This window comes from Acomys russatus, chromosome 25, assembly GCF_903995435.1.
Source record: "Acomys russatus chromosome 25, mAcoRus1.1, whole genome shotgun sequence".
Classification (NCBI taxonomy): domain Eukaryota; kingdom Metazoa; phylum Chordata; class Mammalia; order Rodentia; family Muridae; genus Acomys; species Acomys russatus.
In genome coordinates, this window is record NC_067161.1 from 51,130,684 (window position 1) to 51,153,491 (window position 22,808).

The 22,808-nt window shown below is 53.6% G+C and overlaps 3 protein-coding genes, 1 long non-coding RNA gene and 1 other non-coding gene across 6 annotated transcripts in view; 3 read left to right on the forward strand and 2 right to left on the reverse strand.

Annotated features, from left to right (window-relative positions):
- Positions 1 to 454: 454 nt before the first annotated feature.
- Positions 455 to 9,562, reverse strand: Inca1 (inhibitor of CDK, cyclin A1 interacting protein 1). The gene is made up of 6 exons (XM_051167232.1): positions 9,444 to 9,562; positions 2,301 to 2,417; positions 2,098 to 2,137; positions 1,696 to 1,889; positions 895 to 1,054; positions 455 to 672 (listed from the first exon to the last, which is right to left on the reverse strand). Exons 1-6 carry the CDS (start codon positions 9,485 to 9,487, stop codon positions 529 to 531), a joined length of 699 nt encoding a protein of 232 aa, XP_051023189.1. The 5' UTR covers positions 9,488 to 9,562; the 3' UTR covers positions 455 to 528.
- On the reverse strand, positions 6,772 to 8,507 carry LOC127207855 (uncharacterized). Of its 2 annotated transcripts, none has more exons than XR_007833030.1 (4): positions 8,392 to 8,507; positions 8,281 to 8,354; positions 7,043 to 7,134; positions 6,772 to 6,783 (listed from the first exon to the last, which is right to left on the reverse strand). It is a non-coding gene; the product is annotated as an uncharacterized LOC127207855 (long non-coding RNA). The 2 variants fall into 2 exon arrangements; XR_007833031.1 differs by lacking the exon at positions 6,772 to 6,783 and adding an exon at positions 6,883 to 6,894.
- A 1,391-nt stretch (positions 9,563 to 10,953) lies between the features above and the next one.
- Positions 10,954 to 11,272, forward strand: LOC127208705 (60S ribosomal protein L37-like). The gene has a single exon (XM_051168233.1). It carries the CDS (start codon positions 10,954 to 10,956, stop codon positions 11,245 to 11,247), a length of 294 nt encoding a protein of 97 aa, XP_051024190.1. The 3' UTR covers positions 11,248 to 11,272.
- Positions 11,273 to 13,197: 1,925 nt separating this feature from the next.
- The window catches only part of Kif1c (kinesin family member 1C), a 30,214-nt gene continuing 20,603 nt past the window's right edge, over positions 13,198 to 22,808 (forward strand). The window contains 16 exon segments of the mRNA XM_051168064.1: positions 13,198 to 13,354; positions 15,227 to 15,332; positions 15,563 to 15,695; positions 16,096 to 16,172; positions 16,539 to 16,718; positions 17,284 to 17,349; positions 17,929 to 18,107; positions 18,198 to 18,309; positions 18,660 to 18,737; positions 18,899 to 18,964; positions 19,054 to 19,129; positions 19,708 to 19,786; positions 19,947 to 20,092; positions 21,853 to 22,019; positions 22,139 to 22,218; positions 22,310 to 22,385. Of these exon segments, the coding sequence (XP_051024021.1) occupies positions 15,590 to 15,695; positions 16,096 to 16,172; positions 16,539 to 16,718; positions 17,284 to 17,349; positions 17,929 to 18,107; positions 18,198 to 18,309; positions 18,660 to 18,737; positions 18,899 to 18,964; positions 19,054 to 19,129; positions 19,708 to 19,786; positions 19,947 to 20,092; positions 21,853 to 22,019; positions 22,139 to 22,218; positions 22,310 to 22,385 (1,488 nt within the window). The 5' untranslated portion in view covers positions 13,198 to 13,354; positions 15,227 to 15,332; positions 15,563 to 15,589.
- On the forward strand, positions 20,996 to 21,099 carry LOC127208906 (U6 spliceosomal RNA). The gene has a single exon (XR_007833163.1). It is a non-coding gene; the product is annotated as a U6 spliceosomal RNA (small nuclear RNA).

Below are 22,808 nucleotides of genomic sequence, written 5' to 3' on the forward strand. Positions count from 1 at the left end.
GGCGTGGGCAGAGGGCCAGGGCCAGAGCCCTGGAGGCGACGAGAATGCTCGAGAATATGCAGGACTCTTCTGGCCCGAAGCGAGACTTAGCATGACTTCGTACCAAGTGGCTTTTCTTTCTTGTTAGATTTTATACATGTTATCATAGATTGACTCTTATGTTGCCGTCATTGAATCTCAGCAATAAATATTATTTGGGCCATTAAAAAAAAGAAAGGAAAAAAAAAGAACCTGGGTACTCAAGCAACCAGAGGAGGCCTCCTTTCCATCCCTTCATCTTTGCCTCGCGCAGGAGCAAGACTACTCCGGGCTCTTTAATAACAGAACAGAGAGAACACAAGACCAAGGTCTGGCCTAGAGGGAAAGCCTGCTGTGAGGGGACAGGACGGTTGGATAGGAACTCAGGTGGGCTGTGAATGCCTGCGCTGTGGGCTGGGAGCAACAGTCAGGCTCAGGAGAGGGAAGCGGCAGCCTTGGTGCCAGCAGCGGGGAGAGGCTTGTGTCTGAACTGGGCGCGATGACTTTCCACTACTCCTCAGACGCCAGCTCCGCCCTCTGGGGGTTATAAACGGGGTTCCTCCCGGCTGTAACAGTGCTGTGGGCCAGAGAGCTTGGCTGCCCGGAGGTGTAAGTCCCCTCCTGGCCTACCGGAGTCCAGGGAGACCAGAGCAGCTGTAGATGAGAAAGATTGAGAGGGGGGATGAGAAAGGCAAAAACCAGGCCTCTCCAGATTTCTTGCCTGCCCGTTCAGGCGCACACCCTCTGAAGCTACGGTTCTCGGCTGCTCTGTTCCTAATCCAACTATGCAACCTCACTCTTGGCTTCTGATAACTTGAGGTTATGAGTTGCCATCACTGTCCACCCTAACCCCACCGAGTTCCTCTCCAGTCAGACCTGATCCCTGGGAGTGACAAAACAGTTCTCTTCCTGTGGACCCGCTGCCCTCTCTCCTTCTACATCACGGCATGTCTTCGTGCGGAAGAGTCCACAGTCCTCCTCAAGCACAGGGAGCTCAGGTGCTCCCCCACAGCGGCCCCACTGGGCCATCTTCAGTCTGTGGAGACATTAAGTTGAGGAGAGAGTCGTGTGGACGTCTGGCTTCAGTTTCTTCTTTTCTTCACCCTGAGGTCTTGCTGACTGACACTCACGGGTCAATTTACCCCAACTTTTTGCCCTTCACATACAGAATTTTCAGTCCAGGACCCAGCGGTGTCCCCTAATTCCCCCAGGAACCCAGCCGTGTCCCCTAATGTCCCCCAGTCCTATGGTGCGCTTTTTTGTCATCATGGGCCATTTCATTTCTCCAAGCTCGGTGACTTATCTTCCACGCCTCAGTTGCTTCTTCCCGTAGCACTGAAGTGATGTTTGGGGTCAGCAGGGTAACTTAGCAAGTGAAGGTGTTTGCCACAGCCTGATGATCAGTCAGGACCCGATGGTGCAAGGAGGGAGGCCATTCCCATAAACTGTCCTTCTGACCTCCACACACATGCTGTGGCATACACTACACATGTACACATATAACTAAATGCAAAAACTTAAAGAACTTATGTTTGCATCATCACATCAGGGGCACCAGTGGATTCTCTTGAAGCTCCTGACTGTCTTTAGTTCAAACTCTGCTGCCACGCTTCCCTGCGTGCCCCCCCTCAGCACCCCCCCCCTGGCCGCCCCAGGCCGGGTGCCGCGCCCCCTTACTCGTTGCTGATTCTCTGGCGCCTCCTCAGGTCCTCCAGGTGATAAGTCACAGCTCTAACGCGGGCTGGGACGCTTCCAGGTCCCTTTTGCATTTTTTCCAAATGCAGCCTCTTTCTCTTTCTTCTCCAAAGCTGCTCCGGGGGAGGGAGCCCCTCAAGAGGGTGCAGGCCAGGCTGGGCGCAACCAGGGGCCCTCTGTGCCAAGACGGAAGAACAGTTGCTAAATGGGTAGACAGAAGTTAGTAGGAGAACTTGGGGGTCTTTGCAAAACAGGGTGCTTGATTTACAATAAAACAGGGCGTGCTTAGTCCGCTGGCTGGGAAACAGCAGAGGGGAATGGGAGTAAGGAGAGAAAGGCAGCGCGCACAGTTTTAACAGAAGGCTGAGAAGCCGTTTGTCATACCAATATTGGTGGAACGTGCTGTTCTACCGTCCAGTTGGAGCTGAGAGGAACAAGAACAGGAGCCGGATTCAGAAAAGACACCTCATAAATACCATTCTCTTACAAACTCTCCTTAACCGAGGGCTCACTGCTGTAAGCATGTGACCACGAAAACAGTGCAGTCTCCCCTTCCCACCGCCACTTCCTGTTTCTCCTCTCCTCACCTAGACCTTTGGCTGAGATTCTCCCAGAAGGCATCTCCATAAGGCTGAGGCATCATCAGTCTGCTGTTCTGGAAAGGCAGGACACAGGGTGAAGATCTGCTGACGACCCTGGAACACCTGAGGCAACAAGGTGGACTCCTGCTGCAGTGCCCCTTGCAGCAGTGGTTCTCAACCTGTGGGTCTCGACCCTGGGGGGTGGGGGTGCTGGTCAACTTCTTCCCAGGGGTCTCCTAAGACCATTGGAAAATACACATAAATATCATGATTCGTAACAGTAGCAAAATTACAGGAAGGAAGTAGCAATGAAAACAATTTTATGGTTGGGGCCACCACAGCATGAGAAGCTGTATTAAAGGGTCAAAGCATTAGGAAGGCTGAGAGCACCCTCAGAGCACCCACTCACCACTCACTGCCTCAGAGCACCCACTCACCACTCACTGCCTCAGAGCACCCACTCACCACTCACTGCCTCAGAGCACCCACTCACCACTCACTGCCTCAGAGCACCCACTCACCACTCACTGCCTCAGAGCACCCACTCACCACTCACTGCCTCAGAGCACCCACTCACCACTCACTGCCTCAGAGCACCCACTCACCACTCACTGCCTCAGAGCACCCACTCACCACTCACTGCCTCAGAGCACCCACTCACCACTCACTGCCTCAGAGCACCCACTCACCGACTGGATTCAGGGTGGGCCTTCCCATGGGATCATACAGCTGTCCACATGCCTGCAAGCTATGCCTTCCCATTCTCCCTCTCCTCTCCCTCCCTCCCTCCTTCCCACCTCCCTCCCTCCCTCCTTCCCACCTCCCTCCCTCCCTCCTTCCCTCCCTCTTTCTTTTGAGACAGGGTCTCACTATGTAGTTCTGCTGGCCTGGAACTTGCTATATAGACTGGGCTGACCCTAAACTCAGAGAGATCTGCCTGTCTCTGCCTTCTTAGTTCTGGGATTAAAATCATGAGTCATTATGTTTTCTCTTAACTCCCCCCCTTTAAGACAGGGTCTCATGTATCCTAGGCTGGCTTCAAACTCACTATCCTGCCTCACAGGGGTGTGGCTCAGAGGTGAAGAGCACATGCTACTTTTGCATAAAACCTGAGTTCAAATCCAAGACCCCTGAGGCGGGGTGGCTCACAACTGCCTGTAACTCCAGATCTGTAGGGCCCAACCTGCTCTTCTGGCGTCTGGGGGTGCACATACACACACAGATAGACACACAAATTGATAAAAACAATTTTAAAAGATTCTCCTGGCTTCATCTTCTGAATTCTGGGATCATAAGCATGCATGACTACGCCTAGTGTTTATGCAGGGCTGGGAATCAAACCCAGAGCTCCCTGAATGCTAAGAAGGCACTGCACCACCCGAGTCGTGTCTAGCTGAGCTACAGCCAGAGAGCCCTTCAGCAAAGAAGTCAATGAATTCTGATTTGACTGAGACAGGAGCTAGGGTTAGGGTGGAGATGGGCTATGGTTGAATCCTTAGGACTCACCAGATCTCAGCTGCTTCTAATTCTCTTTCTCTTCCCCCCCTTTTTTGTTTGTTTTTTGCTTTTTTGGGGGGGAGGAGGGTCAAGACAGGGTTTCTCTCTGTAATAGTTCTGGCTGTCCTGGAACTCTCTTTGTAGATCAGGCTGGCCTCAAACTCACCTTGTGATCTGCCTTGCCTCTGCCTCTCAAGTGCTGGGATCAAAGGTGTGCACCACCATGCCCAGCCTCCTTTTTGGTTTTGTGAGACAGAATTTGTAGCTCTGACTGTTCTGGTACTCACTATGTAGATAGGCTGACCTTGAACTCACTGAGATCTGCCTGCCTCTGCTTCCTGAGTGCTGGGATTACAATGCAAGTGGCACCATGCCTGCCTTAAATCTCAGCTTTTATATTGCACAGCTAAAGAGCATAATATTTAGCAAGCAGAGTTAAGAGGAAGGCTTTGGCTACTCAGGTGATTTCATGGACAAGGTAGCTCAAGTCAATGCAAAGGATCCAAGAGAGAGGCTGTGTTTACCCTGTGTCTTCTGTCTCTCAGGAGGACTAATACCCTTGCATGTAGGAAGTGTGTGGAGCTGTCTGAGAAGTGTTCATTACTTTCTTGTCCCCAGACTGACTTTATGTTCTTTTTTGAGACAGGGTCTCCCTATGTAGGTCTGGCTGTCTTGGAACTTGCTATATAGACCAGGGTGGCTGTGACCTCACAAAGATCCGCCTGCCAGCCGGGCGTGGTGGCGCACGCCTTTAATCCCAGCACTCGGGAGGCAGAGGCAGGCGGATTGCTGTGAGTTCCAGGCCAGACTGGTCTACAAAGTGAGTCCAGGATGGCCAAGGCTACACAGAGGAAACCCTGTCTCAAAAAACAAAACGAAAAAACAAAAAACCAAAAAAAAACAAAAAAAACAACAAAAAAAAAACAAACAAAGATCCGCCTGCCTTTGCCTCTGGAGTGCTGAGATTACAGGCATGAGCCATCATGCCTGGCCCAACCTCCTGGTCACTAAGAAGTGACTATCCTGGGTCTTTTATATTCTTCACCTCTGTCTGTCTTTAGCCGGTCTCATCCAGCGTGCTAACTACTCCCGAGCCTGTTCAAGCGCCGGATCCTCCTTAGGCTCCACCCACCATCTTCTCAGCCTTCAGCTTAAGATATACCTAGCAGCCAAAAACCTTCCTTCTCTCTCTCTCTCTCTCTCTCTCTCTCTCTCTCTCTCTCTCTCTCTCACACACACACACACACACACACACACACACTGACTTCTCGTGTCTGTTCAATGAGCTGTAAAGCTGGCCGATGCGCATATGTGCCCACTGTTCCCACTTTCATTCTCATCACACTGCAGATGGTTATCATCCTTTCTTCCTGGACTAGAGCAATGGTCGCTCTCTTTTACTCTCCATGCTCCTATTGGTTTTTGTTTTGTTTTTTTTTTCAAGGCAGGGTTTCTCTGTGTAGCCCTGGCTGTCCTAGACTCAGTGTGTAGACCAGGCTGGCCTCGAACTCACAGCGATCCACCTGCCTCTGCTTCCTGAGTGCTGGGATTAAAGGCATGCGCTACCATGGCCAGCTTGTTGTTGTTTTTCTTTCTTTCTTTTTAATTACAGATTTTAAAAGATTCTATTCCACATTGTGGGTTTTGCCTGCATGTGTATCTGTGTATCGTGTGCATTCAGTGCCCACAGAGCCCAGAAAAATGTATCAGATCCTCTGGAACTGAAGTTACAGACGTCATGTGGGTGCGGGCACTGAACCTGGGTCTCTGGAAAAGTAGCCAGTGCTCTTAATCACTGAGACATTCCACAAGCCCACGTACTTTCTATTGTTAAGGATGTATTTTAAAAATGTTTATGTATATGGATGTTTTGGCTGCATACATGTCTGAGTGCCCCATTCATGCCGACAGATACTAGAAGATGGCACCATGTCTTCTAGGCCTGGAGGCACAGGTGGGTGTTAGATGCCATGTGGGTATTGGGAACCGAACCCAGATCCTCTGCAAGAACACTAAGTGCTCCGAGCTTCTCCTCAGCCCCCCTGCTTCTATTCTTATTTCCTCCCAGATGCTGCTACCCCGAAAGGAGACCGTGATCTGTTCTGTTTCTGCCTCCTGAGGCCAGTGAGAGTAATCATTCCAAGTGGCATCATGCTGGCTCAGTGGTTAAGAGCACTTCCTGCTCTTTCAGGGAGCTGAGGCTCTGCTGCCAGCACCCACACCAGGCAGGCAGCTCACAACTCCTATCAGCTCCACCTTCTGGTGCATGTGTGCAATCTCAGCTCTTGGGAGGTGATGGCAGGAGAATCAGGAGTTCAAAGTCATCCTTTTTTTTTAAAGATTTATTAGGGCCGGGCGTGGTGGCACACGCCTTTAATCCCAGCACTCGAGAGGCAGAGGCTGGTGGATCGCTGTAAGTTCGAGGCCAGCCTGGTCTACAAAGTGAGTCTAGGATAGCCAAGGCTACACAGAGAGACCCTGTCTTAAAAAAAAAAAAAAAGATTTATTTACTTATTATGTATGTAATGCTCTGCCTGCACATGTGCCTTCTCTCCAGAAGAGGGCACCAGATCTCATTATAGATGGTTGTGAGCCACCATGAGGTTGCTGGGAATTGAACTCAGGACCTCTGGAACAGCATCCAGAGCTTGCTATTTTTTCCCCCAAGACAGGGTTTCTCTGTGTAGTCTTGTCAGTCCTGGACTCACTTTGTAGACCAGGCTGGCCTCGAACTTACAGCAGTCTGCCTCTGCCTCCCCAGGCAACCAGTGCTCTTAACCTCTGAGCTATGTCTCCAGCCCCTCAAAGTCATCCTCGTCTACAGAGTAAGTACGAGGTTAGCCTAAACTAAATAAGGCCCCACTCCAGAAACAAACAGACAAGCAAACAGAGGGGCGGGATATGGCTTAGGAGTTAGTACTCACTGCTCAGTCATGAGGACTGCAGTTCATGGCCGAGCACCCATGTCATAACCTAGGTGTCCCTCACGCACCTGCACCCATGTAATAACCTAGGTGTCCCTCACACACCTGCACCCATGTCATAACCTAGGTGTCTCTAACATACCTGCACCCATGTAATAACCTAGGTGTCCCTCACGCACCTGCACCCATGTAATAACCTAGGTGTCCCTCACACACCTGCACCCATGTCATAACCTAGGTGTCCCTCACACACCTGCACCCATGTCATAACCTAGGTGTCCCTCACACACCTGCACCCATGTAATAGCCTAGGTGTCCCTCACACACCTGCACCCATGTCATAACCTAGGTGTCCCTCACGCACCTGCACCCATGTCATAACCTAGGTGTCCCTCACGCACCTGCACCCATGTCATAACCTAGGTGTCCCTCACACACCTGCACCCATGTAATAACCTAGGTGTCCCTCACACACCTGCACCCATGTAATAACCTAGGTGTCCCTCACACACCTGCACCCATGTCATAACCTAGGTGTCCCTCACACACCTGCACCCATGTAATAACCTAGGTGTCCCTCACACACCTGCACCCATGTCATAACCTAGGTGTCTCTAACATACCTGCACCCATGTAATACCTAGGTGTCCCTCACGCCACCTGCACCCATGTAATAACCTAGGTGTCCCTCACACACCTGCACCCATGTCATAACCTAGGTGTCCCTCACACACCTGCACCCATGTAATAGCCTAGGTGTCCCTCACACACCTGCACCCATGTCATACCTAGGTGTCCCTCACGCACCTGCACCCAGTCATAACCTAGGTGTCCCTCACGCACCTGCACCCATGTAATAACCTAGGTGTCCCTCACACACCTGCAACCCATGTAATAGCCTAGGTGTCCCCTCACACACCTGCACCCATGTAATAACCTAGGTGTCCCTCACACACCTGCACCCATGTCATTAACCTAGGTGTCCCTCACACACCTGCACCCATGTAATAACCTAGGTGTCCCTCACACACTGCACCCATGTCATAACCTAGGTGTCCCTCACGCACCTGCACCCATGTAATAACCTAGGTGTCCCTCACACACCTGCACCATGTAATAGCCTAGGTGTCCCTCACACACCTGCACCCATGTAATACCTAGGTGTCCCTCACACACCTGCACCCATGTCATAACCTAGGTGTCCCTCACGCACCTGCACCCATGTAATAACCTAGGTGTCCCTCACACACCTGCACCCATGTCATAACCTAGGTGTCCCTCACACACCTGCACCCATGTAATAACCTAGGTGTCCCTCACGCACCTGCACCCATGTAATAACCTAGGTGTCCCTCACACACCTGCACCCATGTCATAACCTAGGTGTCCCTCACGCAACCTGCACCCATGTAATAACCTAGGTGTCCCTCACGCACCTGCACCCATGTCATAACCTAGGTGTCCCTCACACACCTGCACCCATGTAATAACCTAGGTGTCCCTCACGCACCTGCACCCATGTCATAACCTAGGTGTCCCTCACGCACCTGCACCCATGTAATAACCTAGGTGTCCCTCACGCACCTGCACCCATGTCATAACCTAGGTGTCCCTCACGCACCTGCACCCATGTCATAACCTAGGTGTCCCTCACGCACCTGCACCCATGTAATAACCTAGGTGTCCCTCACGCACCTGCACCCATGTCATAACCTAGGTGTCCCTCACGCACCTGCACCCATGTCATAACCTAGGTGTCCCTCACGCACCTGCACCCATGTCATAACCTAGGTGTCCCTCACGCACCTGCACCCATGTAATAACCTAGGTGTCCCTCACACACCTGCACCCATGTAATAACCTAGGTGTCCCTCACACACCTGCACCCATGTAATAGCCTAGGTGTCCCTCACACACCTGCACCCATGTCATAACCTAGGTGTCCCTCACGCACCTGCACCCATGTAATAACCTAGGTGTCCCTCACGCACCTGCACCCATGTAATAACCTAGGTGTCCCTCACACACCTGCACCCATGTAATAACCTAGGTGTCCCTCACACACCTGCACCCATGTCATAACCTAGGTGTCCCTCACGCACCTGTAGCCCGACTGCTGAAGGGGCTAGACAGGCCTTGACCTCATTTCAAATCCATGGCTACACAATAGAACATCTTTCCACAGCAACCCTAACCTCACGTCTCCTCTGATTTCCACTGCGTCATGCCTGTGTATCTTGTTGTGTAGTCCTCATAACTAGCTGTAATGATGCTTGCTTGTAATTCTGCTCTACCACTAGCTCTGTGAGAGGAGGGCCATTTTCTTGTTAATTGTTGACTCCTCCTCAGTGCCCACTGTACATTGCCTAGCATGTTGCAGTGGTCAGAAGCTGTTTGTTGGGGCTAGAGAGCTGGCTTAGCGGTTAAGAGCATCCTCACTGCTCTTTCTTGCAAAGGACCTGAGTGTGTTTCCCAGCACCCATGTAAACTGGCTCGCATCTCCTGACTCTAGCTCTAGGCCATCCCAAGCTTTCTTCTGGCCTCCAGGGACAATTTAAAATAAAATAAAAATAGTAAACCATTTGTTGAATAAGCTAACAAGCCACCAATCCCTTAAATCTGGCTACTGAGGTTCCTGTTCTTTCTCTCTCCTTCCTGAGAGAACTCCAAGCATGCACCCTTCCCTCCATCCGATCCTTGCCCTCCCCACCCAGCAGGGAGGACTCACTTGGCAAAAGGAAGGATGCTGTCTCCATCTTCCTGGCCCTGCATGACTGGACTTGGCTAGGCAGCAGGGCTGGATCTCCTCCTTGGTGCTAGGAGGATAATGGATAATGAATCACTCACGATACAATGGCTGTAGTGACCAGACCATCAGCAAGTCAAGAGGGTGGAAGGGGACCAAATACTGGGGGCGAAAAAAGAGCTTAATAGCTTTAAGAGAGCCAATGGTGCTGTCCTTTTAACTAGCACTTAAAGTTGGAGAAAGGGTGAATGATGCAAAGGCAGATGTTGCCTGGAGCTAAAGGCATAGAGTAAGTGGGAATCACAGATGCAAGGTAAGTTAACTGCAATACAAGATGATGAAACAAAAATTACGACAGGTGCGGACTGGATGGGCAGAGGCCTTTGGCAATAGTTGGTTTAAAACTGGTGATCAGGGACAGGGAAGTGAAGGAATTGAGGGTGACTAACAAATTGGGTAAAGGTTAATGAAACTGGGAAAGGTATCAACACAGGGGAGGCAGCGGAGTTGTCTACAGCAGTGGTCCTCAACCTGTGGGTGGCAACCTTTTGGGGGTCCAATGACCCTTTGAGAGGGGTCACCTGACACCATAGGAAAGCACAGACACTTACATCACGGTTCATAACAGTGCAAAATCAGTTATGAAGAAGCAGCTAAAGTAATTTTATGGTTGGAAGTCGCCACAACGTGAGGAGCTGTACCAAACAGTCGTAGCATTAGGAAGGTGGAGAACCACTGGGCTACACAGAACAGCGAACAGAGAAGTTAGCTGCACAGAAGCTTCCTGGAGAAGTCTGTGCCCATACTTGGGTGTATCATGGTCTGCTTCCTAAGCTCTTCTCTTCTTCCGTCCAGACTTTACTTACTTTTTACTTATGTGTGTGCTGTGAGTGTGTAGGAGATTCTCTGGACCATGTGCACCCAGGAGCTGGAGGAAGGTGGAAGAGGCCTTCTGCAAAACCAACAAGAGCTCTTAATCACTCAGCCAGCGCTTAGCCCTGCCCCCTCCCTCTAGGGTATTTTTTTTGAGACAGAGTTTCTTTCTGTAGCACTCACTGGCTGTTCTGGAGCTCACTCTGTAGATCACATTGGCCTCCAACTCAGAGATCTACCTGCCTCTGCCTCCTGAGTGCTGGGATTAAAGGCGGTGTGATTGCTTAGAAACTAAAATCTCCAGCACTCTGGAGGCAGAGGCAGGCAGATCTCTGTGAATTTCAGGCCAGCTTGATCTACAGAGCAAGCCCAGGACAGCCCAGGTTGCACAGAGAAACCCTCTGGGGAGGGTGTTTTTTGTTTTTGTTTTTTGAGACAGGGTTTCTCTGTGTAGCCTTGGCTGTCCTGGACTTGCTCTGTAGACCAGGCCGGCCTCGAACTCACAGAGATCTGTCTGCCTCTGCTTTCAAGTGCTAGGATTAAAGGCATGCGCCACCATGCCCAGCTAAAAATAAAATCTTAAAGAAATATACTAGAGGGCCTCGGCGGCAGAAGCAAGATGACGAAAGGGACGTCATCCTTTGGGAAGTGTCGCAATAGGACGCAGATGGTGTGCCGCTGCTGTGGCTCCAAGGCCTACCACCTTCAGAAGTCGACCTGTGGCAAATGTGGCTGCTCTGCCAACCGCAAGAGAAAGTATAACTGGAGTGCCAAGGCTAAGAGGCGGAATATAACCGGGACCGGGCGGATGAGACACCTAAAAATTGTCTACCGGAGATTCAGACATGGATTCCGTGAAGAAACAACACCTAAAGCCAAGAGGGCAGCTGTTGCAGCATCCAGTTCATCTTGAAGATTTCAAGCAGTCATAAAATAAATGCTCTGGTTTCAAAAAAAAAGAAAGAAAGAAAGAAAGAAACTAGATACGGACCAAGGAGCTAGGTCAATAGCTAAAAGTGCTGTTGCCGTAGCCTGATACGCTGAGTTCTATCATTGGATCTGACTTTACTCTTAGGTGTATGCAGGCCTATGAAACAATAAATCCTTTTTTTTCTTTTCTTTTTTTAAGACAGGGTCTCTGTGTGTAGCTGTGTAGCCCTGGCTATCCTGGACCAGGCTGGCCTCGACTCACAGAGATCCACCTGCCTTGCCTCTTGAGTGCTGGGATTAAAGGTGTGAGCCAACACCCCTGGCTAATACTTGGTTTTCTAAAATAAATAAATAAATAAACTAGAAAAGTAAATTTACATAAATGAACAAATACTAGATAAAAGCCAAGTGTGATGGTCCAAAGACCCAGGAGGCTTATGCAGGAACATTTTTAATTGGCGTCCTGGCTATTCTATAACAGCAAGACTTTGTCCAAAACAAAACAAACAAAAAGGCTAGGGGATCACTAGAGCTGCAGCTCAGTGGTAGAGCAGCTTGCCTGTATGCCCAAGTCTCTGGGAACCCCAAACAATAAACTACTAGGTAAGTCAGGAAGTCATGGAGGCCCCATAAAGGACAGAAAAGACAATGAGAAAGTGTTACAAGCAGAATGGTATCCCAGTTTGCTCTCCCCGTCCATCACAACCAAGCCAACAAGGACACTTAAACTGAGCTGAGAAAAGTTGAAGATTAAAAAAAGAAAAAGAAAAAAGAAAAAAAAAAGTGTGTGTGTGTGTATCTTGGGGGAGGGTGTATCTTGAAGATGCAGATAGGAATAGAGTAGGCTGAAAAGCCATGTGACACCCAAACTTGGGTGTCTTGAGTTAGAAGAAGGTCTAGAACTAAGGCAGTGCCTGGGAACCGAACGGTCTTCGGGTAGCTGCGCCTGAGTGGACGACCTAGATCTAAGAGGCTGGAGGCGGTTAAGGCAGCCAGACAGAACAAACAGTTGACCAAAGGCTAGTCAAGCCCTTGGCAGCAGGGCACAGCCAAGAGGGCGGAGGGCACCGGAAGGAAGGCGGCCTCTGCGCCTGCTGGTGGGCTGCTCGGCTTGCTGGGAGGGCAAGAGCAGGCCCGAGGCCGTGGGTTGGGCCCGCCGCCCCCGCAGGTAGATCGGGGCCCACAGCCAAATCTTCGGCCATAGGTAGAAGGGCATTAAGTGGGGCCCATGCTTAGGGAGATGGACAGACCAGGCCGGGCAGGCTGGGGTCTGCACCCCTGAGAAGGCCATCTGCGGCCTAAGAAGACACCTCAGCCTGAGGGGCGCTGCCTGGGGTTGAGGTGCGGCCGGGGAGTCAAACTTGAGGGCACTCTGGGTAGAGAGCACCCGGGAGAAGCCACGCCAGCGACGTCGGCCATTTGGCCCCATCACCTGAGGGCAACTGCGAAGACAATTCTGGAACCTCAGGTCCGGCAGGGAGGAGCAGGAGTGACCCGGGGTCGCCCCACTTGCCCGGCTTCTCCTGAAGAAGGAGGCCGGGCCTCAGCGGACCGCCCCTGGGGGCGTGGCCTAATAGCAAGCCCCGCCCTCTAGGCACGCCTCTGACGGCGACGACGTGCGCGCCTCGGACCTAAGTCCCCCTCAGGGTCCGCCCCCACCTCTCCCGGCCCCTCCGGGGCGCGAGTTTTCCCACGTCCTGGCGGCCCGGCGGGCCCTCCTGTCCGAGCGCATTGCCCCTTTAACTCCAGTGTGCCCGGTGGCTCCTTCCCGGGGACGGCGCGCGCCCGCCTTGCCCGTCCACGGCCCCCCCCGCGCGCGCGCCCCCGCCCCAGCGCGCGCGCGCGCCCCCGCCCGCCCGTCCGTCCCGTTCCCCCCGCCCCTCGCTCCCGCCCCAGCTCGCGCTGCCCGGGGCGGGCGCCGGCCGCTGGCGCCGCTACTGCTTGCCGCCCCCGGGGCGCGATCCGCCGCCCGCCGCCCGGGGACCCGGCGAGGGGCGGGGGCAGCCCCCGGGTCTCTCCCTCTCCGGTCCCAGGCATCTCCTCAGAAAGTTTGTCCGTTTGCTCTCCGCCGGGAGTCCTGCCGCGGCGAGGTGAGAGCCGGGTGGGGGGCAGGGAGGGGACGCCCGCCCGCGGAGGAATGCGCTGGGACGGGACGGGGGGGGGGCGGGGAAGACGGGGACGGACGGACGGACCGGGGCAGCCGGGGTTCCGTGGTCCCGATTGCACGACCCGGCCGGGCGGGCTAGGCGCGAGAGAGCTCGGATCATGTGCTATTTATCCCCGCGGAGGCGCAGGGATGGTGCCAGGCCCCGGGCAGCCGTCGGTTGGCTGGACTAGGGGTACCGGGAACTCATGGCTGCCCAGAAAGGACAGGCGGGGGCCTGTTGGAGAGCTGCCGGTGGGCAAGGTGCAGGTGACCCGAGACACCCCCCCCCATTCGGGTCGGTCGGGCCCCACCCTAGCCGCGGCCTCCCCAGTGCGCCCTTAAAGCTGTACCGGCGGACTCTGCACCTACTCTTCTGTTTCTTTACCCCGCTGTGCCCTCTTCTTGCCACCCAATTCCCTGTTTTCTTAGCTTCGGAGGTGTCACACTGCTTGTCCACCCTGGTGTCCTTCCCTCCCCTAGTCAGTCAGGGGCTTTGGGGGGTCAGGGCTATTCTTCCTGAGCCAGTCTCTTGTGATTTAGGCTACTCCCTTCCTGTGGTGGGATAAACCAGCCCCTTCACTCCTCCCTTGCTCTGCCTAGGAAGGCTGGTGAGGTGAGGCCCAACCCAGCGTAACACAAGTTGGGGGTCTTTTGGGGCTACAGGTGGGGATGCGGCATCCTTTGAACTCTTCATAAGTCTTCACCCTGGTATCCGTAGGCGTGGGCTGCTTAGGCTCTCCTCCCAGGGTGTGGGCACCCGGATCACCCACATTCCTAGGCTGCAGCCTGGCACCTTCCCTAGGCTAGTGGACGCCATAGCACTACCCACAGGGTGGGTTTGGGACCAACCTGTTACCTTTTCCCTTCGCTTCCCTTTCAGGAAGCCCCGCCCCCCTTGCCCACAGCCCCCTCCCCCCAAGATACAGGTATTCTGGGTCTCCCAGCCTTGGAGTCCTGGGGGTTGATATGCATGCAGGATGACCCCACCCTCCCCTGCCCATTGTCCTGGATCCTGAGGAGGAAGTACTGGGGCCTGGGCCAGGGGTTTGGGGATCCTAAGCAGGCCTGTGTGGATCCTTGTACCAGGCTGTTCCTCTAGCCCTTGGATTTTGCCCTTTGCTAGGTAGCATAGCCCCTGCCTCATGTTGTGGAGGTTGTCAGCTCTGTGTGGAACTGGTCCCTACCTCTCCCTTGCTGACCCTGGAGAGGAATTATGGATGAGGGTCTTATGTTTGGCTTTTCTCATGCCCTCTTACCTCTCCTATGGGCTTCCAGTGTGTGCCTTGGCCCCAGGGCCCTCTCTCCCTGTCTTTTTAACACCTCCGTGTCTCTCCTTCCTTTTCTTCTGCCTGCCTTTCCTTTATGGCCTGACCTCAATCTTGTCTCTTATCTGATTCCTCTTATTTTCTTTGTGTCTGTAACTTTCTGTCCCTCCTCTCGCCTTCCCGCCACCCTCAGCATCTCTACCCATGTGTTCTGTGCTCTGAATCACCCTCTGTCCAATCTCTGTTTCGGTCTCTTCTCTCTCTCTCTCTCTCTCTCTCTCTCTCTCTCTCTCTCTCTCTCTCTCTCTCTCTCTCTCCCTGTCCTCTACTGAACGCTCAGTACACATGCGAGTGACCAGGAATAAAAATATCACTGTCTCTGCCCTTGGACTCACATTGCATCCAGCCACTCCAGAGAGCCAGCCATCCTCACTTGCCTGACACACACATCCCTTCCCCATGCCCTCCAAACACAGCCCCAGATGGGCCTTTGAAGCTCCAGGTACCTCCTGACCACTCTTCCCCCCCCACAATCAGGGTTTCCCTTACAGCCCTGCAGGTGTGGCCAGGCCCCAAGTGTAGGATGGGGCTTCCCATACGAGGGCCGGTGGCAGCCAGACCTGATACGGCCCCCCTGATCTGGGGCCAGGACACCAGGTAACTCTGGGGTGATGGCCCAAGCCCCAGCAAGCCGGGATCTGGTTGGGGAAGGAGAGGCAGGAATCTTTTCGGGAGTGACATTTGGGAGGAAGTCCAGAAGAGCAGGAGCTGAGCCCTTGCGGGGATGGAGTGTGGCTGCATGGGACGCGAGAAGCAAGGAGGTGGTGTCATGAGCTCTCTCGGTGGCTCTGACTGCCCTTCTCCCCTTTTTTATTTCTGTTCTCCAGCTGAGGACAGCAGGAGTTTCTGAAGCTATGGCTGGTGCCTCGGTGAAGGTGGCAGTGAGGGTTCGGCCCTTCAATGCCCGTGAGACCAGCCAGGATGCCAAGTGTGTGGTCAGCATGCAGGGCAACACCACCTGTGAGTGAGTTCAGAGGCCTAGCCAGAGCATCAGAGGGGAAGACCAGGCCTGGTGGCCTGTCCTGGGAAGAAAGCCATGCTGGGCATAGAGCATGTGTTAGCTGGAGGTGGGGGGGGTGGGAGGGGGGACGACACGGACAGACTGGCCTTTCCGTGTTCCTGTCCCTGGGAGGGGGAATGTTGGCCACGGCCCTCCATTGCCCAATCCAGGGAGGCAGCTCAGTGGGGGGGCGGGTCCTGTGGAGCCAAAATTAGCTTTGGTGGCTGGAGGGAGGGGGGGGGGATTATTAAAGGGAAGAAACTGGTTAGGACAGAGGTGGGGAGTGGGACCCTGGGGCTTATAGGAAAGTGGGCAAAGGTGGACAGTACCTGACTTGCCTTCCTTTCCTTGTTTTCCCAGCCATCATCAATCCCAAACAGAGCGAGGGTACCCCCAAAAGCTTCACCTTCGACTTTTCTTACTGGTCACACACTTCGGTGAGGCAGTTGGGGCAAGAGGAGGGAGCTTAGCCAGAGGAGACGGGGGTTGCATCCTGAGAAGCGGGGGTATTTTGGGGAAGTAAGCATATCCAGGAGACTGGATTGGGAGGACAGGAAACTCTGGGTGCAGTGAGTACTGTTGGGTTGTGTTTAGGACCAAGATGGGGAAAGTGAGTCTGTCCAGACAATTAGGACTGGCAGCGGGGGACCTGTTCGGCGCCTTGGGGGTGATAAGAATGGTGTAGTCAGGGTGAGGGGCACACACAGGACCTCTGGGCAGTCAGAGTGGTCAGAACGCTTTAGGCCACAGACGCCAAGCACACACTGACCCGGGCTGACGTTTTCTGCCTCCATCTCTCTTAGGCGGAGGATCCTCAGTTTGCATCTCAACAGCAGGTGTATCGAGACATTGGGGAAGAGATGCTGCTGCACGCGTTCGAAGGCTACAACGTGTGCATCTTTGCCTACGGGCAGACGGGAGCCGGGAAGTCCTACACTATGATGGGGCGGCAGGAACCGGGCCAGCAGGGCATTGTGCCTCAGGTGTGTCCTGGGACCTAAGTGGGCAGCCAGGGGAGGGGAAGAGGATTGTAAGCCAAGAGCCGCCATCCAGGGCTGCCCGGACTGGAAATGAGGTGGGATGTGTGGCGTGGCTGCAGCCTAACACCCACCCACCAGGGCAACAAGGCTGCATCCCAGCCGTTCACGTTGGAGGAGCTGTGGTTTCACTGCTCGCTGCTGTTTGACTCTTGCTTTATAACTGTTTCCTTAGTGCCTTTCCCCTGTGGACTTGTGCATGGCAGGCAGTGTTAACCGCAGCTGGGACTTGCAAAGGCCTCCATAATTCTCTGTGGCTGGGCACCGCAGCGGCCTTGTGCACAGACTAGGGTACAGGCGACGTGGGTTTGCATCCTAGCCTCATGGGTACCAGGTTATGACTGTAGGCAAATGTGAAATTTGAGAGATTGTTTTCCTGTCCATAAGATGGAACTGGCCCCTCCCTTGAGGCTGTGGAAAGGGTCATTTGGGACAAGGTCTGGCCTGGGGCTGGAAGCTGCGGGTGTGTCCTGAACAGGAGCCTCTCTGTGTCTACCCCCCTCCCCCCCAGCTCTGCGAGGACCTCTTCTCTCGTGTTAATGCAAACCAGAGCGCTCAGCTTTCCTATTCTGTGGAGGTAAGTCCCAGTTTTGGTGCAGGCAGGAGGCCTGGTGCCCCTGGAACAAGAATGTAGGAAAACAGTGATTAAGACTGAGTGCTGGGGCTGCAGAGATGCTCAGCGGTTAAGAGCACTGGCTGTTCTTCCAGAGGTCCTGAGTTCAATTCCCAGCACCCACGTGGCAGCTCACAACCATCTATACTAGAATCCGATGTCCTCTTCTGGGTTGTGGCATACATGCAGGCAGAAAACTGTATACATTAATAAATAAATAAATCTTAAAAAAAAAAAAAAAAAAAATCAAAAGACAGTCCTGGTCTCTAGACTCAGCTTGGGACCTAATTCTGGTTCTGTTGGTGACTAACTTGTGACTCTGGGCAGTGATTTCAGCTTGTAGCCTGTGAGTGCATTTCTCTATGGGACGCCAATGACTAGACCCACCTCCTTGGGTTGGTGAGCCAGCGTATTCAGTCTTAGCGCCATGCCTGCAGTGCCTGAGCTGCAGTTAGCCTTGTCCTGTCCAGTGGAGTTTCAGGTTAGTGTTTCCAGCAGCATCACTATGGGCCCCCTCACTTCCTGTCTGCTTCTCCCACTCAGGTGAGCTATATGGAGATCTATTGTGAGCGAGTACGAGACCTCTTGAATCCCAAGAGTCGGGGCTCTCTGCGGGTCCGGGAGCACCCCATACTGGGCCCCTACGTGCAGGATTTGTCTAAATTGGCCGTGACTTCCTATGCAGACATTGCCGACCTCATGGACTGTGGCAATAAGGCGCGGTGAGGCGGCCTTACCTGGGAAGAGGGAGGGAGGGAGGCAGAATTGCGAGGGTGAGGGGCAGGAGCCTGTGACTTTCCTTTCGACTCCAGAACTGTGGCTGCCACCAACATGAACGAGACCAGCAGCCGTTCCCATGCCGTCTTTACTATCGTCTTTACCCAGCGCTGCCACGACCAGCTAACTGGCCTGGATTCAGAAAAGGTAGTGACCTCTCTCAGATGGGGACCGGAAGGTGATGGAAGGGGCTTACGCACTCCACGCCCACCTGTGCTCCATGGTTCCTCTTTGGGGCTTCCATAGCCCGCTCCACCCTCCTGCTCGCTCGCTTGTCCTGAAAGGTTCTCAGGGCGGAGCTCAAGTCGCGCTGTGTCCCTTGTAGTGGAACACATTAAACCTATGAGTGAATGAGTAGCCGGCTCCTCACTGCTCTCTCCTTTGTCTCCCCCTGGGTTTCTCCAGCCTCTGCCGAGCACCCAGGTTTCTGCTGGCTGCTCCTTTAACCCTTCCCCTGACCACCCCAGCCACATCCTGCCTCTTTCCTCCAACCCCAGGTCAGCAAGATCAGCTTGGTGGACCTTGCTGGGAGTGAGCGGGCTGACTCATCAGGGGCCCGGGGGATGCGGCTAAAGGTGAGCGTGCTTTGGAGGGATGGATGGAAGCCTGGGGGGCGTGCGTGCGTGCGTGCGTGCGTGCGTGTGCGTGCGTGCGTGTGCGTGCGTGCGTGTGTACACACACATGGGTCTGATGGGTAGGGAGCCGATTCGGTCCCACATCCTTCATCCTTTCCCAGGAAGGCGCCAACATCAATAAGTCCCTGACTACTCTGGGGAAGGTGATCTCGGCCCTGGCAGATTTGGTAAGCCCTGAGGGTCGGGAAGAGGAAAGTCTCAGGAAAAGACGGAGCGGGGAATGACTCGCCTGGCTGTCTTCCCCTTTTTCCCTCAGCAATCGAAGAAGCGGAAGTCGGACTTCATCCCTTACAGAGACTCTGTGCTCACCTGGCTGCTCAAGGAGAACTTGGGTGAGGGGCACCTTCCCCTCTCTTCGCTAACCCTGCCTTCGTCCCACCTGACAGAGTTTCTTGCCCCTCTCAGAGCCTCTAATGTATTCAGTGGTGTCCCACTGTTTCTTGCCCTGACTAAGGAAGTTTCCTATGCTGACATCATGGCTACACCCGGCCATACCAGAAACCTCCCTGACCTCTTTATCCCTGCCCCCAAATACTGCTGCGTCCATCTCCCTCCCACAGGCCTGTGACGGACTGCTCACAGTGCCTGACGTCCCCCAACCTCACCTTTCCTACATGCCTGGATTTCATGATTGGCCGCACAGTGCTCAGCCTTGCCCTGCCTCAGACATTGGCCTCTCAGACCTTTGTGCTGGGGCGCTCTTGTTTCATAACCTAGTCTGACTTATTTATTTATTAGTTTGACATAGTTTATTAATTTGAGGCAGGGTCTCATGTGTCTCAGGCTGGCCTTGGACGCTCTCATCTTCTTTCCACATCCCGAGCCCTAGGGTTACGGTCAGGTACTAAGTCACTGAGTCCCATTGGTGACTCCAGCTCACCCATAGCTTTCCTGTCCTCTCCGTTCACAGGTGGAAACTCACGCACAGCCATGATTGCAGCCTTGAGCCCTGCTGACATAAATTATGAGGAGACGCTCAGCACGCTCAGGTGGGGTTTCAGCTTTGGCCAGGAGCTAAGGCTGGGTAGTCAGAAGGGGAGGGAGAGCCTCCAGCCCTGTCACAGTGTCTTGAGATCTGGGAGGGAGCAGGAAACAGACAGCAGAGTCCTCCCAGGCCTGCCTTCCCCACTTCCACCTTCCCTTGCCTAGGTATGCAGACCGCACCAAGCAGATCCGATGCAACGCCATCATCAACGAGGACCCCAATGCCCGGCTTATCCGAGAGCTGCAGGAGGAGGTGGCCCGCTTGCGGGAGCTGCTGATGGCTCAGGGACTCTCCGCCTCTGCCCTAGGAGGTAGGGCTGCCGGGGAGAGACAGCCCAAGAAGGCCACTTAGCTCACCCTGTCTCTCCTCCTTTGCCTGTGCCCAGTCCTGGCATGTGGGAAGGTCCATTCACCATTGAACCCTTTTGCGTGTTCAGTGACATGGACACGCATCTGGAGAAGGAACCTATGTCTTTTGAAATTAGGGAGCTGGAACAGACGTAATTTCTCAGGGAGACTTAAGACAGGCTTCTAGCACTAAGAAAGTGGCTGGTGCAAGGAACATATAGCAGCAAGCCATGGGTTTATGGTTCACGTGGACATTTAGGAGTCACTGCAGGGCGTGTGTCTCAGAGGAGTTCATATAAAATGACACGGTCTTTTTTTCTTTTTTTTTTTTTTGTTTTGGATCACTGTATGTCCTTGACTTTTCTGTGGTTTAGTGATTCTCAACCTTCCTAATGCTGCAACCCTTTAGCACAGTTCCTCATGCTGTGGTGACCCCTTTACCACAGTCCCTCATGCTGTGGTGACCCCCAGCCACAAAATTATCTCTTTGCTACTTCATAACTGTACTTTACCTACTGTTGTAAATTGTAATGTAAATGTCTGATATTCAGAATATCTAATGTAGGGCTGCAAAGGGGTCTCAACCCACAGGTTGAGAACCACCGCTGCTGTAGCCCCTCCTATCCCAGGCTGTGTAGTGCAGGAGTTAAAGCCATGGGCCACCTTGCCTATCTGTCTTCTGTTGTTTTGAGACAAGGTCCCATTCCGCAGTCAAGGTCACCATGCACTCACTGTCCTCCTGCCTCAGCACATTTGTGTCACTATGCCTGGAAATATCAGAGTTTTACTCAACTATCACTTAATAGTCAACCGCAGGGTGGCTTCTAACATGGTGCTCGGCCCCACTGGTGAGAGCTAATGTCCACGTGCTCACTTCAGTAGCACGTGGACTAAAATCGGGACCGTACAGAGATCAGCACGGCCCCTGCTCAAGGGTGACACTCAGCTCCACGAAGTGTTCCATATGTTTTTAAAATGTGTTTATTTTCTGTGCGTTGGTGTTTTTGCCTACTTGTATGTCTATATGAAGGCGTCTGAATTCCCTCACACTGGATTTTGCAGACAGTTGTGAGCTGTCATGTGGATGCTGGGAATCAAACCCAGGTCCTTTGGAAGAGCTGCCGGTGTTCTTAACCGCTGAGCCATCTCTCCAGCTTCCTTGTTCGATATTTGTAACAGGAAAACAAAACAAACTACCAAAAGAGAGAGAGAGAGAGAGAGAAAAAAAAAGAGAGATAAGGAATTATTGCCCATGTGGGAAGATCCATAATCCATGTTCTTGCATCAGGCTCACACGATGTTCAGTCTTGAGGTCCATCTCACTGAGGCTGGAGTGCTAAGGGGCTGAGGGACCCGTGAGAGGATGAGAATCTTCCTGGGACGAGAAGGGGATGAGGTAGACAAGTTGTCTTGCTAAAGGAAAAGTGTGGCATCTTATCCCAGGAGCAGAGCTGAGAGCCAGGTGCACACAGTGCGGATGTCTTGAGCTCAGCACAGCTAAGAGCTTTCTGATGGTAGAAGTGGAGAGAACCAGCCCCTGCTTCACCTCATGCAGGAGTGAGGCTCCCCGTGCCTGGGGTCTCAGCTGCGCTCTCGCCACTTAGGAGGGCCACCGCCCTGGTGGCAGGTTGCCCAGATGTCTTGTGTGGTTTTCCCTGACCCTCTCGGCTTTCTCTTGTCTCTGGCCAGTTTCATCTGAGCCCCCTCTACTTCTCCCTTCCAGGCCTGAAGGTGGAAGAGGGGAGTCCTGGAGGGGCTCTGCCTGCTGTGTCTGTGTCTGCCCCAGCTTCACCCTCATCTCCTCCTCCACATAATGGGGAGCTGGAGCCCTCATTCTCCCCCAGTGCTGAGCCCCAGATTGGGCCTGAGGAGGCCATGGAGAGGCTGCAGGTAGGAAGGGCTGACACTCCAGGTGCTGCTCCACAGAACCACGGCCACAGCGGACGACGGGGAGTCTGTGGCGGGTGTCGGTCCTGACCTTTGGCCTTCCGTTGTCCTACCGCCCTCAGGAGACAGAGAAGATTATAGCGGAGCTGAATGAGACCTGGGAGGAGAAGCTCCGGAAGACAGAAGCCCTGAGAATGGAGAGGTCTGCGGGGCCGGGGTGGGCCGTGGCAGCTCTGCAGGGAAAGGCACTGGGCGGTGCGAGAAGGCTGACGTTGCCTTTCCCTTGCTCACAGAGAGGCACTGCTGGCCGAGATGGGCGTGGCTGTCCGGGAGGATGGCGGTACCGTGGGTGTCTTCTCTCCAAAAAAGGTGTGTAAGGGGTTGGACAAAAAGGCCTGGAGAGCTTTCTGGATGCCTGAAGAGGACGGTTGGATGTGGGCGGTGTGGTGGACACACTATAACCCTTTGCTTCTGTGGCTCGGACTTGTCCCTTCATTTCTCTTTTCATTTCCCATACCTTCTGTCAGTGTTGTCTGCCTGCCTCTGCCTTCTCCACTCATCAGACAGTCAGCTGGAGGGTTCCGTGCTTACGTAATGCTTGTGGCCAGTGACTGTAGGGTCCATTGAAGGTGACAGTTGCCACCCTTGGGGGACTGCAAAGCTGCGTAAAGCCCAGCTCTTCACATACATGTGTGTAGGAGGGTATGCGTAGAGTTGATCTCACTTGGAGAAAGGTTCCTTCAGGAGAGAGGAGGAGCCAGGAAGCATTGGTGCATATGCCGTCTGTCTGCT

What these genes read in the sequence shown, in the direction of transcription:
- Inca1 (XM_051167232.1), bottom strand. Translation starts at nt 9,487, where the DNA reads ATGCAGGGCCAGGAAGATGGAGACAGCATCCTTCCTTTTGCCAA. An exon ending in AGCATCCTTCCTTTTGCCAA is followed by an intron (nt 2,418 to 9,443) that starts GTGAGTCCTCCC and finishes TTGTTGCCTCAG; the next exon opens with GTGTTCCAGGGTCGTCAGCA. An exon ending in AGCACGTTCCACCAATATTG is followed by an intron (nt 1,890 to 2,097) that starts GTATGACAAACG and finishes GTCTTGGCACAG; the next exon opens with AGGGCCCCTGGTTGCGCCCA.
- LOC127208705 (XM_051168233.1), top strand. Translation starts at nt 10,954, where the DNA reads ATGACGAAAGGGACGTCATCCTTTGGGAAGTGTCGCAATAGGACGCAG.